At 48.8% G+C, this 13,963-nt stretch overlaps 1 protein-coding gene across 2 annotated transcripts in view; it reads left to right on the top strand.

Annotated features, from left to right (window-relative positions):
* Window positions 1-4,651: 4,651 nt before the first annotated feature.
* RASAL1 (RAS protein activator like 1) overlaps window positions 4,652-13,963 on the top strand; it is a 242,943-nt gene continuing 233,631 nt past the window's right edge. The window contains exon 1 of one of the 2 annotated variants that reach the window (XM_033956050.1): window positions 4,652-5,051. In XM_033956050.1, coding sequence (XP_033811941.1) covers window positions 4,987-5,051 — 65 coding nt within the window. In that variant the 5' untranslated portion in view covers window positions 4,652-4,986. The remainder of the gene's footprint in view (window positions 5,052-13,963) is intronic. The other variant, XM_033956049.1, reaches the window with a different exon arrangement.

The following is a 13,963-nucleotide window of genomic DNA, read 5'->3' as shown; positions in this document are numbered from 1 at the left end:
CGCGCCGCGTTGTGGGGGGTTTGGGGGTTGTAACCCCCCACATTTTAATGAAAACTTCACTTTTTCCCTGTATTTAGGGAAAAAGTTAAGTTTACAGTAAAATGTGGATGGTTACAACCCCCCAAACCCCCCCTAACGCCGGCGCGATGTCTATTAAGTAAAGTGGGGGGGTTCCCCAAGAAACCCCCCCCCCCCCGTTGGAGCCCCTAAAAACTGTAATTTTCTTCGGCGCGCGCCTCCGTCTTGCGCTCAGTTGTCGGCGCGCGCCTTTGTCTTTCGCGCCGTTGTCTATGAACCATTTCTCAGTGCACCCCCCAATCCTATGACGTACGTAACAAGGACGGTGCGAAGCACGCGGGGAGGCTGGACGGAGTAATGAGCACAGAATAATGTGATGATCCTGAAGTGTCCAACCAGGTAGAAAAGGCAAAGGGCCGCTGACAAGTTCTCAGCCCAACCGAGAAGCAAACAGGGAGAGTGTGGCGCAGTGGTTAGAGCTAGAGCCTCAGCACCCTGGGGTTGTGGGTTCAAATCCCACACTGCTCCTTGTGACCTTGGGCAAGTCACTTAATCCCCCCATTGCCCCAGGTACATTAAATTGTGAGCCAACCAGAACAGACAGAAAAATGCTTGAGTACCTGAATAAATGCATGTAAACCATTCTGAGCTCCCCCGAGAGAACAGTATTGAACACTGAATAAATAGTGTGAAAAGTTTCAGCCTCTGATAAGCAGAGCTGGTATTGTGACATCATAATGCCTCATTCCACCAATAAGAGCCAACCTCATCAGTGATGTCACAATGGCTTGATTGTCCTAGACTTGGCTCACTTTTGCTACACTTTGATTTCTAGAGTGGGGCAGTGGTTAAAGCTACAGCCTCAGCACCCTGAGGTTGTGGGTTTGAACCCACGCTGCTCCTTGTGACCCTGGGCAAGTCACTTAATCCCCCCATTGCCCCAGGTACATTAAATTGTGAGCCAACCAGAACAGACAGAAAAATGCTTGAGCACCTTAATAAATCCATGTAAATGGTTCTGAGCTCCCCCGAGAGAACAGTATAGAACACTGAATAAATAGTGTGAAAAGTTTCAGCCTCTGTTAACCAGAGCTGGTATTGTGATGTCATAATGCCTCCTTCCACCAATAAGGACCAACCTCAGCAGTGATGTCACAATGGCTTGATTGTCCTAGACTTTGGCTCACTTTTACTACACTTTGATTTCTAGAGTGGGGCAGTGGTTAAAGCTCCAGCCTCAGCACTCTGAGGTTGTGGGTAGAGAATGACACAATGGCAGTTACCCGCGGGTAACCCGCCAAAACGGTGGTGATGGGGGGGAAGTGCTCACTGCGGGCACGGGGACAGTGAATGGCCTTGTCCCCGCTGTTAACGGAGGGAATGCGCACAGTCACTGATCGCACACAGCCCCTCCCCCTTACCTTCGCGGCGCTTTAGTAAAGAAACGTACTGAAGCCAGCGAAGCCTGCCTGCCTGCAGTCGCGTGTGTGGGGGCGGAAGCTTCTCTGATGCAACTTCCAGTTGCGTCAAAGGAGAAGCTTCCGCCCACACACACGCGCGCGACTGCAGGCAGGCAGGCTTCAGTACGTTTCTTTACTATAGCGCTGCGAAGGTAAGGGGGGGAGGGAGGGAGATTCTCAGGCCGCTGAACAGTGGGGAGATGGCGAGAGGGAAGGGTCGATGCTGTGGGGATGGGGATGGGGCGGTGAAGGAGATGGCGGGGTCAGGGCAGCGAAGGGGACGGGTCGGTATGGCCGTTTGGAGGAGGATGGGCAGGGGAGGGCTTCAATGGCTGGGAGGGTGTAGATGGGCTGGAGTAAGTCTTAACAGAGATTTTGGCAGTTGGAACCCAAGCACAGTACCGGGTAAAGCTTTGGATTCTCGCCCAGAAATAGCTAAGAAGAAAAAAAAAAAAAAAAATTTAAATTGAATCAGGTTGGGCAGACTGGATGGACCATTCGGGTCTTTATCTGCCGTCATCTACTATGTTACTATGTGAAGGGGATGGCAGGGACGGGGCAGCGAAGGGGACAGTGGGGATGGAATGGTGAAGGGGACAGTGGTCCGGGACGGGGCAGCGACAGGGACAGATTTTTTCCCCGTGTCATTCTCTAGTTGTGGGTTCAAACCCACACTGCTCCTTGTGATCCTGGGCAAGTCACTTAATCCCCCCATTGCCCCAGGTACATTAGATAGAATGTGAACCCACCAGGACAGACAGGAGAAAATGATCGAGTACCTGAATACATTCATGTAAACTGTTCTGAGCCTTCTCTGGGAGAACAGTATAGAAAATTGAATAAATAATGTGAGGTAAAGTGACTTGGCCAAGGTCATAGTGCTAGTGGGAGAAGCAGAAACCCTACTGCCCCTGCCTCCTAGCCAATTGTAGCCACTAGGTTACTCCTAGTAAAATACCTTCCCTCTATTACTCTTTTCCAACTTCTTAAATTTGTATCTTGGTGTCGTCCAGCAACACTCTCTGCAAAGAAGCCCTGTCAGGCGATGAATTATGGGGCAGCTCTAGGCATTCTGGCGTGCTTTAGTCCCTTCACCAAAAAATAGGCAATTCAAAGCTGCAGAGTCCCAGGGTAAGAGAAGGTCTCCAAGGAGGATTAGTCTGTGTCTCATCAAACTGCAGAGAAGTATTCCAGGGATCCATTAGGGTCCAGGCAAACCTAGATCCCTTTCTCTAGACCAGTGTTCTTCAACCGCCGGTCCGTGGACCGGTGTTGGTCCGCAAAACTTTCCTGCCCGAGATCAGGGGGGGGGGGGGCCTGATGGGCTGGGTACCTGCTCCCTCCCTCCTGTGCAATCGATGCAGCGTTTTCACTGCCACCCCCGGTGTTATCTTCTGGCCGGCTCCCTCTTCCTCACTGCCGCAGTGCACAAAGCCGCGGGCAGCGGCTAGGCGCGCCCTGCACCTGAACCAGATGTCTTCTCTCTGACGTCGCAGAGAAATACAGGCAGGCAGGGGGCCAGGGAGAGAGACAGGAAGACAGATAGGGAAGTGGAAGGGGAGAGGGAAAGGGGGATGCTTTGGGGAGAGGGGTATGCTGGGGGACAGGCAGCGATCTTGGTTTGCTCGGAAGTGGGGGGAGACAGAAGGGGGCCACGGAGAGAAAGGCAGGCAGGGGGGCCAGGGAGAGACAGAAAGAAAGACAGACAGGGAAGTGGAGGGGGAGAGGGAAAGGGGGATGCTTTGGGGAGAGGGGTATGCTGGGGGACAGGCAGCGATCTTGGTTTGCTCGGAAGTGGGGGGAGACAGAAGGGGGCCACGGAGAGAAAGGCAGGCAGGGGGGCCAGGGAGAGACAGAAAGAAAGACAGACAGGGAAGTGGAGGGGGAGAGGGAAAGGGGCTGCTTTGGGGGGAGGGGTGTGCTGAGGGAAGACAGCAATCATGCTTTGCTCTGTGTGTGTGTGGGGGGAAGACAGAAGGGGGCCACGAAGAGACAGACAGGCATGGCAACAGAGAAATACAGGCAGGCAGGGGGCCAGGGAGAGAGACAGGAAGACAGACAGGGAAGTGGAGGGGGAGAGGGAAAGGGGGATGCTTTGGGGAGAGGGGTATGCTGGGGGACAGGCAGCGATCTTGGTTTGCTCGGAAGTGGGGGGAGACAGAAGGGGGCCATGGAGAGAAAGGCAGGCAGGGGGGCCAGGGAGAGCCAGAAAGAAAGACAGACAGGGAAGTGGAGGGGGAGAGGGAAAGGGGCTGCTTTGGGGGGAGGGGTGTGCTGAGGGAAGACAGCAATCATGCTTTGCTCTGTGTGTGTGGGGGGGGGGAGACAGAAGGGGGCCACGAAGAGACAGACAGGCATGGCAACAGAGAAATACAGGCAGGCAGGGGGCCAGGGAGAGAGACAGGAAGACAGACAGGGAAGTGGAGGGGGAGAGGGAAAGGGGGCTGCTTTGGGGGGAGGGGTATGCTGGGGGACAGGCAGCGAGCTTGGTTTGTTCGGGGGGGAGGGAAAGGGGGCTACTTTGGTGGAGAGGTGTGCTGGGGGCAGACAGCAATCATGCTTTGCTCTGTGGGGGGACGGGACAGAAGGGGGCCACAAAGAGACAGGCAGGCATGGCAACAGAGAAATACAGGCAGGCAGGGGGCCAGGGAGAGAGACAGGAAGACAGACAGGGAAGTGGAGGGGGAGAGGGAAAGGTTGCTGCTTTGGGGGGAGGGGTATGCTGGGGGAAAGGCAGCAATCTTGGTTTGCTTGAGGGGGGGGGGAGACAGAAGGGGGCCAGGGAGAGACAGAGAGAAAAAAAGACAGACAGACAGATCTATTCTAGCACCCGTTAATGTAACGGGCTTAAAGACTAGTCTTATTAATATATTCCTTGTGTATGTTTTCTTAGGCAATATATTCTCATATTACTATAGTTGCCTTTGCAAATCGCCGGAGGGAGAAGAAGCAATAAAAAGGAGTTTATAAAACGTTTAATGCATTGAATAAGCTCTTCTCTCTCTGTAATCGGATTCATCCCTTTTGACTACAAGAAGGTCTGAAACATTCATGAGCGTTGGATCCAACGCGTCCCCAGCAGGCTGCAGGGCTCCGGTGGCACCGGCAGGGGGCGGTGGAGCTCCACCCGCTCAACGCTCCTCCCCAGCCTCCTGCAACCTGTGGCTTTTCCTCCGCCGCAATCGCCCCGATCCCCGCCAGCCGCTTTGCCGTCAGGTCGGGGCGGGCTAGGGCAGCGCTCAGCGGGGCAAGGTGTGCGGGCTCCTGCGGCTCCTCCCCCTCCGCTCTCTTTCTCCCCCGGGGGGGACGCAGACTTCACTGGACTCGCCCCCTGGCTAGTTTGGGGAGAATGACGGGACTCCTCTGCCTCCGACACACCTGAAATGAACACCGAGGGCTCTGGAGCCCGGACCATGGACGGGAAGCCAGAGCCCGGGGCGATCTGGGTCCCCCCGGCGTTGCACCTCGGACACGTTTAAAAAATCGGCCAGTGGGTTACGTGATCGGGATGGCCAGAAACACTTCTCTGTATTTCAGGGTCGTGGAGGGAAGGAACCTGCCTGCCAAAGATGTGTGAGTGGTCTTTGATTGCGCTTTCTCTTGCCATTTTCAGTAGGATGCAAAATTGTCCTGCGCCCAATTGCGCTCGTAAAGTGCACGACAGGACTGTGGGTTCTTACATTGGGATAAGGGGGTTCGGCTGAAGGAGCAGCTGAAAAGTTGGGGGGGGGGGAGGGAAGCTTATGTAAAGGCAGGGATTTGCTTGTGGGGCTGGGTTTACTGGGGAGGGGGATTGAGATGGATTTGCTGGAGATGCTGGTGGTAATGCTGTATTTCGCTGGGGAAACTGGGTTTCCAGCTCCTGCCCAAATAACTCTATAGGTTTCCAGGGTTCCCTCATTGAAACAGTAGGATTTCATGCTTTTAAGTACCAGAATAAGTTCTTTCAGAGCTCAGAAGGGATGTCATGTCTCTTTTTTATATGATATTCTTACTGGACTAGAATATCATTTCACTGCAGTTTATATTCTCAAGGCCTTAATATTAAAACATTGCTAGGAAAAGCTGGCTGTGTGGTTGCGCTGACAGGTTCAATTCTTGGGCAACATCTGTGCTGTGGGAGGTAATGCTCAAAACCTCTGGGGGAGGGAGTCTCAGCCCTTGCACAATGATGACATCTAGTGGCCAGAATTAGGGTCCATGTTGGCAGAAGCCTAGAAGGAGCTTTGATTTGTGGGCTGAGGGCCATCACTGCTTTCCTGGGCTGTTTTGGAAGGGTGGGGGGGGGGGGGGGCTTGGTTCTACTATTGCTGTTTATTATTTTTAGAGCAGTGGTCTCAAACTCGCAGCCTGCCAGGGACTATTTTTAGGCCCTTGGTATGCTTATCATAATCACAAAAGTAAAATAAAACAGTTTCTTGATCACATGTCTTTTTAGGTATAAATTACAATATTATGATTAAGACTTAGCCAAAAGGAAAGATTTATAAACTATAAAGAGTTTTTACCTCATGCAAAATTGTCATTTCTTTAATAAGACATTAACTATTTTTTTCTGAGGCCCTCCAAGTACCAACAAATCCAAAATGTGGCCCTGCAAAGGGTTTGAGTTGGAGACCGCTGGCCTATAGGAAGAGGAGATGCAAATGTTAAGAGCCTTAGCCAATAGGGAGAGGAGGAGACAGTGGATGCTGTGGATGGGCCATTTGGCCTTTATCTGCCATCATGTTACTATGTATCTATAATCATAAAGTTCTATGACATCACAATGCAGGTGTAAAGAGCCTTAGCCAATAGGAAGAGGAGATGCAAATGTTAAGAGCCTTAGCCAATAGGGAGAGGAGGAGATAGTGGATGCTGCAGATGGGCCATTTGGCCTTTATCTGCCATCGTGTTGCTATAACCATAAAGTTCTATGACATCACAATGCAGGTGTAAAGAGCCTTAACCAATAGGAAGTGGAGATGCAAATGTTAAGAGCCTTAGCCAATAGGGAGAGGAGGAGATAGTGGATGCTGTGGATGGGCCATTTGGCCTTTATCTGCCATGTTTCTATGTTTCTATATCCATAAAGCTCAATGACTTCACAATGCAGGTGTAAAGAGCCTTAGCCTATAGGAAGAGGAGATGCAAATGTTAAGAGCCTTAGCCAATAGAGAGAGGAGGAGATAGTGGATGCTGTGGATGGGCCATTTGGCCTTTATTTGCCATCATGTTTCTATGTTTCTATAACCATAAAGCTCAATGACATCACAATGCAGGTGTAAAGAGCTTTAGCCTATAGGAAGAGGAGATGCAAATGTTAAGAGCCTTAGCCAATAGGGAGAGGAGGAGATAGTGGATGCTGCGGATGGGCCATTTGGCCTTTATCTGCCATCATGTTACTATGTTTCTATAACCATAAAGTTCTATGACATCAGAATGCAGGTGTAAAGAGCCTTAGCCAATAGGAAGAGGAGATGCAAATGTTAAGAGCCTTAGCCAATAGGGAGAGGAGGAGATAGTGGATGCTGCGGATGGGCCATTTGGCCTTTATCTGCCATCGTGTTGCTATAACCATAAAGTTCTATGACATCACAATGCAGGTGTAAAGAGCCTTAACCAATAGGAAGTGGAGATGCAAATGTTAAGAGCCTTAGCCAATAGGGAGAGGAGGAGATAGTGGATGCTGCGGATGGGCCATTTGGCCTTTATCTGCCATCGTGTTTCTATAACCATAAAGCTCAATGACATCACAATGCAGGTGTAAAGAGCCTTAGCCAATAGGAAGAGGAGATGCAAATGTTAAGAGCCTTAGCCAATAGGGAGAGGAGGAGACAGTGGATGCTGTGGATGGGCCAAAAAAACAAGAATAAAGTTATTATTATTATTTTGCTGCCTGGAACAAACTGCCTGTCTCAGTACGTCAGACTTTATCTCTGGCAGTATTCAAATCCAGACTCAAAGTCCACTTCTTTGAAGATGCTTTTAATTCCAAACTCCAACCCACCTGCTAAGCATCAATTTCTGCCTTATTTTTATTTATTTATTTTTTTTTGTTTTAAAAGCTTATACCTCGCGTACCACAAAGCAACTTACAGCATCATCAGCATTCATAATTCAGTAAAAAGAACAGAACGCACAATGAAAGCGTGTTACAAATAGAGCAATAATTACGCCAGTTTTGAAAGGACTTCAACCATAAGTTGGCCAAAGTTCACGATTGGTTGAACAATAATCAACTTTCTTTAAGTATTAATAAATCTACATCTATGCTTTTTTCAGGGAGAGAAGGTGTAAAACTAATCAACCCAATCTTAATAGATAACAAACCTCTATACCTCACTACCAACACAAAAATCTTAGGCGTCATTTTAGACAATAATCTTTCTTTCAGATTACACATCAGTGCTTTGGTAAAAAATTGTTTCTATAAATTAAGAATGATCCGCTCATTGGTTCCCCTTCTAGATTCATTTTCACTCAATACCTTAATACATTCTCTAGTGATTTCAAAGCTAGACTACTGCAATTCCTTGTTAAAGGGGGCATATCTTAAGGATATAAGGCGCCTCCAAATCATACAAAACACTGCAATAAAGGTAATCACAGGTTCAAAAAAATTCGATCATGTTACACCACTGCTTCAAAATGCTCACTGGCTACCAATTTCATATAGAATCACCTATAAAATAGCACTATTAGTCTTTAAGACATTAAGAAATAATACACCTGCATTTATAGACAGGCTTTTGATCCCCTACAGCCCCACTAGAGTTCTCAGATCTTCCTCACAAGCGTCCCTTTATGTTCCCTCTTTGAAAGTCATAGGTACTCGCCGTGACCTTATTTTTTCGGTTACAGCCCCTACCATTTGGAACTCCCTTCCTCTTCATTTAAGACTTGAACAAGATTTGAATAAATTCAAAAATAGTTTAAAGTGTTTTCTTTTTAAAGAAGCCTTTAACTAAAAGTTTATTTTTCGGTTCATTCCTAATTTTATCGTTTTGTATTAAACTCTGAGTATATACCCCTTTTTTTTTCTCTTAGATTTTCAAGATTGTAAATCCTTTTCTCTTAGATTTTCAAGATTGTAAATCCTTTTCTCACATTATCCTTATGTTCTAACCCAACCTGATTAACTCATCTTGTTTTTTTTATTTTTTTATTGTATTTTTTCTTTTCCCTCCTTTCCTACTGTTCCATGTGTTTGTTACCCCAGTTCGTTTTTTAATTTTTTTAAGTAACAATTTTTATTTACGATGTATTTGTAATTTTAATATATCCAATTTTATTTCTTTGTAAAACGCTTTGTATCCTGAAAAGCGTTCAATCAAATATTTTAATAAACTTGAAACTTGGCTACCTGTGGAATTTAGGCTCCTTTAAAATTTTGATCCTGGCTCACCCGAGGATTTGTGCTAAAGTCCCAGTAGATTTCTCTAACATCTTTAAGATTTTACCAGCCAAGACATGCTTTATGATCGGAATCCGCTACGCAGAGACTCCCGTGTGTTTTCCGTAGCTGGTGTTAAAAGGTGGATTCATTTGCCAGGATATATGAGACTTTGCTCAACGTTCCACAGTTGGGAAAAGGTTTGAAAACGTATTGATTTGTGAAAGCATTTTTTTTTTGTTTGGAGAGTTAGGTATTTATTTGTGCAAGATCTACTGATTTGAGGAGATCCTGTGTGAGCTGTATTCAGCCTATGTTATATGTGTTTGTATTATTGTTTAAGAGATAAGGTGTCTAAGTCCGACTTTGGACGTTTCCTGCAAGATGTCTAAAAGTCGGTGTGGGGAAGCGTCCATTTTTGAAACCGCTACATGTCCAAATTAATTTTTGGCCTTCAGGATGCCCTAACATTTTTTTACCATTTTCAACCACAAAAATATCTGAGTTCAAAATGTCCATTTAGATGTGGGAGGGGCCAGCATTGTAATGGAATGGCCACACAGACATGCCAACAGAGCATTGGGGCACCTTAGAGGGCACTGCTATGAACTTCACATAAAGTACATATCACCATAACCCCCTTACAATTTATGGTGAGTCCTCCAAAACTCCCCCAAAACCTACTGTACCCAACTGTCTACCACCCCAATAGCCCTTATGACTTCAGATGGCACCTATAAGATAAGATAGTATAGTAGGGTTAATAACATAAGAATGGCCTTACTGGGTTAGACCAATGGTCCATCCAGCCCAGTAGCCCTTTCTCACAGTGGCCAATCCAGGTCCCTAATACCTGACCAAAACCCAAAGAGAAGCAACATTCCAGCATCTCAAAGAATAGCAAGATTCCGGAATCCCGATGAGAGCAACATTCCAGAGCTGAGATTGTGATGTCATAATGCCTCATTCCACCAATTCCTCAGAGCCAACCTCATCAGTGATGTTACAATGGCTTGATTGTCCTATACTTGGCTCACAAATGAACAGCCATGCTGGGTCAGACCAATGGTCCATCAAGTCCAGTAGCCCGTTCTCATGGTGGCCAATCCAGGTCACTAGTACCTTGCCAAAACCCAAGGAGTAGCAATATTCCATGCTACCGATCCAGGGCAAGCTGGCCTCACACTTTCCACCATAAATGTAGTGTTTAGAGTGGCTTCTGGGCCAGGGTCTTCCTCTCTATGGTTCACTAGCCCACCCACCAGGCTACTTAAGACACCTTTGTGCAGCTCTACAAGGCTTTCCCATACCAGGATCCCTTCCACAACCTTAAATTTGTAGGTCCTGAATCCAGACAGTAGTTGTCATCCTTAAGAGATGAACATGAATTCTCCTCCCCCCCCCCATCAACTTCAACTCCTCTGCTATATCCAGCATCCCCACGGAAGCACAGAGAAAAGCTGGAGTGTGCATTGGTGTGTAAGCACAGACAAAACCCAAGGACTGTGCAACCCCCATGGAAAATCCCTCCAGATGGAAACGGCCCGGAAACACTCATACAGTCATTTCATCCCTCAGCTCTGGAACCAGTTGCCTAATCAGATAAAATCTCAGAACTCATTGATGACATTCCGGAGAGCAGCGAAGACCATTCTTTTCATCTCATCAGACTCTGACAGACTGCCTCCCCCCTTTCTGTAACCCGCCTTTGTGCCCTTGGATTTAATGACCAATCTCAAACTTACCCCCTGTTCTACGAAACCGTGCTGAATGGCCCGCACTGCTCCCGACGCTCATAGGAACTCAGTGAGCGTCGGGAGCAGAACAGGCCGTTCAGCGCGGCTTCCCACGCTAGGAACTGCTAGCGCGGTTTCGTAGACGAGGGGCTTAGTCTCTGTGAAATTTCAACAATTTTCTTCCGTCGTATCCACTTCCCTAAGATCTGCCAGTTCCCCGCTTTTGTATAATGTCTGCATTGTGAATGTCCTGATGTAACCCGTTCTGAGCTTTGGGGAGGACGGGTTAGAATTCGAAATAAAAAAAAATAAAATAAGATGAAGCAAACATTAAGTGCTGTAGAGAAAGCAAGCAAGCTGGTTGGATCAGAGCCAGGAAATGTTCCTTCAGCCCCTTTTTGAGGGTGATGTCCTGACCCCTGGCTTAAAGGCACAATTTTTCCTACAAATGCAAACCCCCCCCCCCAAAAAAAAAAAACCAAAACATGGAAAAATAGCATGTGAAAATTGGCTACAGGGCTTGGCAGAAAAAAAGCTAATACAGTACTCCCCCCGATATTCGCGGGGGTTCCGTTCCAGGAACCCCTGCAAATCTTGAAAAACCGCGAATACGGTTTTTGGTGGGGGGAGACTGGAGAGGGCGGCGGAAGAGGCAGGAGAGAGCAGCCGGAGCGCCGGCGAGTGAAGGAAATCACTCGCGGTATGTTCCTACCGCCTCTTCCTGCACTAAAGTCGGGCCTCACCAATCGGGAGCTGCCTGTCAAAGCAGCTCCTGATTGGTAAGGCCCGACTTAGTGCAGGAAGAGGCGGTCGGAGCGTACAGCGAGTGATTTCCTTCGTTCGCCGGCGCTCCGGCTGCCCTCTCCTGCCTCTCCAGCTGTCCTCACCTGGTCGGCGGTTCACAGTCGGAAAGTACCACAAGTGACCGCACACCGCCGACCTCAAATTCGCGGGGGAGCACTGTACACCCATTGAGATGTATTATTTTTATACCGCGTACAACCTAAGTGGTTTACATTCGGGTACTCATGTATTTTTCCCCGTCTGTTCTAGTGGGCTCATAATCTATCTAATGTACCTGGGGGGGCAATGGGGAATTAAGGGGCAAAGTCTATAAAAAGTGCCCAGAAGTTAGGCGCTAATATAGGTACCGTTCAGCGCGATTGAAGTACAATTGGGTGCTGTTTAGTGAATCGAGCTGAGCGGCGCCTATTTTGAAAGCGCCCAAGAAATAGGCCAGTTCTAGGCACAACTAAAAGTTAGGCGGCCGTGCGAGCGCTTAAGCACGCTTAAGAGCAGGGATTCTGTAACAAGGCGCCTCTCACGAAGCCACGCCCACCCCTAACATGCATAGCGCCTGTTTTTTTTGAAGGCCGCCTATATTTTTAGAGGCGCCTTGTTCCAGAATCGCTCTTTCTTGGTAGGCGCCTACGTTTCAATTCTTGCTGATTAGAAAGCTTAATTGGGCTTGGCCTATCCAGTTGGGCGCTTCCAAAACAGGGGCCTAACATTAGGCGCTGGTTACAGGATTTGGGCCTAAGTGACTTGCCCAGGGTCACAAGGAGCAGGGTAGGATTTGAACCCACAACCTCAGGAGGCTGAGGCTGTGGCTCTAACCACTGTGCCACACGGTTCCTAGACAACTCGGCGAAAGACAAAGGCGCGCGCCGACAACTGAGCGCAAGACGGAGGCGTGCGCCGAAGAAAATTACAGTTTTTAGGGGCTCCGACGGGGGGTTTTGTTCGGGAGCCCCCCCAGTTTACTTAATAGAGATCGCGCCGGCGTTGTGGGGGGTTTGGGGGGGTTGTAACCCTCCACATTTTACTGTAAACTTAACTTTTTCCCTAAAAACAGGGAAAAAGTTAAGTTTTCAGTAAAATGTGGGGGGTTACAACCCCCCACACCCACCACAACGCCCCCACAACGCGGCGCGATCTCTATTAAGTAAAGTGGAGGGTTCCCCCCCACGCCTCTCCCCCCCCCCGTCGGAGCCGTAAAAACAGCAATTTTCTGTGGCGCGCGCCTCCGTGCTGCGCTCAATTGTCTGGGCGCGCCTTTGTCCTGCCGCGCTTTTGACCTGACACCGTGCCACACACGCCCCTAGTTATCCTTTTTACAAAAACTGTGTACATAAACACTTTCATATGCCAGTTGTCAAAAGAAATGTGCTTTTCATAGCCTCTCATTAATATTTTTTGCACATTTCGGGGTGTAGACTGCTATCTGTGAAAATGCTGCTGCTTAATCCATCAGTGTCTCTGTGACCTGAGACATATCCCTCTTCCTGAAATACAGAAAGATGACAGTGGAGCTTGGAGGTTCACTGGAGCCAGCGTTAGGGCTCGGGTAATTTTGGCGTGAGCTGTAGTGCGGAGACTCCATGTTCTTTGGCTTGAGGAGGTTCACGAGATGGTCCCTTCCGGCCAATGCGTGACACTAAGGTAGCGTGACCAGATTTCTTCATTAAAAAACAGGACACGTGGCCCTGCTCTGGGCCCACCCCCACACAAACCTCATCGTCCCTGAGTCCGGGCCACGTCTGGGGGGAGGGGCTTCTGAGCATGTGTGGATGTGATACGATGATGTCACATACATGTGTGTGACACGGTCATGCGTGTGATAGTGTTGCATCGCATCCACACACGCTCGGAGGCCCTCCGGACGCACCCCTGAGCTCGGGGCTTCCCAAAACCTGGACAAACTTCTGGGGTTTGGATATCCATCCCAAGAGGACATGTCCGGATTTTCCTGGACATCTAGTAACCCTATCCTGACTCTTGGGCTAGCGATGATCCGCTGAGCTGCATGGCCATGCCATCTAAGGAGAGAGGGCAACGGCAGTGGCATAGTACAGGGGGACGGGCTGCTCCTTCCCCGCCATATCCCCACAGCTGTGTGTTTGCGCTGCTTTCCGTACCTCTAACGTTCCTCATGCGAGCAGCGACCTCCATTCTGCTGTTGTGCCAGTGTCGGCTCTTCTTCCGACATAGAAACATAGAAGATGATGGCAGAAAAGGACCACGGCCCATCTAGTCTGCCCACATCAATGGCCCACCCCCTAACTACCTCCATGAAGAGATCCCACATGCCAAATAGAAACATAGAACATGACGGTAGAAAAGGGCCACGGCCCATCTAGCCTGCCCACCCTAATGGCCCACCCCGTAACTACCTCCATGAAGAGATCCCACATGCCAAATAGAAACATAGAACATGATGGCAGAAAAGGGCCACGGCCCACCTAGTCTGCCCACACTAAAGGCCCACCCCCTAACTACCTCCATGAAGAGATCCCACATTCCAATCCCATCTTTTCTTAAAATCTGGCACGCTGCTGGCCTCAATTACCTGTTGTGGAAGATTATTCCAGCGG

Source organism: Geotrypetes seraphini, chromosome 8, assembly GCF_902459505.1.
Source record: "Geotrypetes seraphini chromosome 8, aGeoSer1.1, whole genome shotgun sequence".
Lineage (NCBI taxonomy): Eukaryota > Metazoa > Chordata > Amphibia > Gymnophiona > Dermophiidae > Geotrypetes > Geotrypetes seraphini.
Note: the sequence above shows the minus strand (reverse complement) of the source record. Positions and strands in the feature narration are given on the sequence as shown.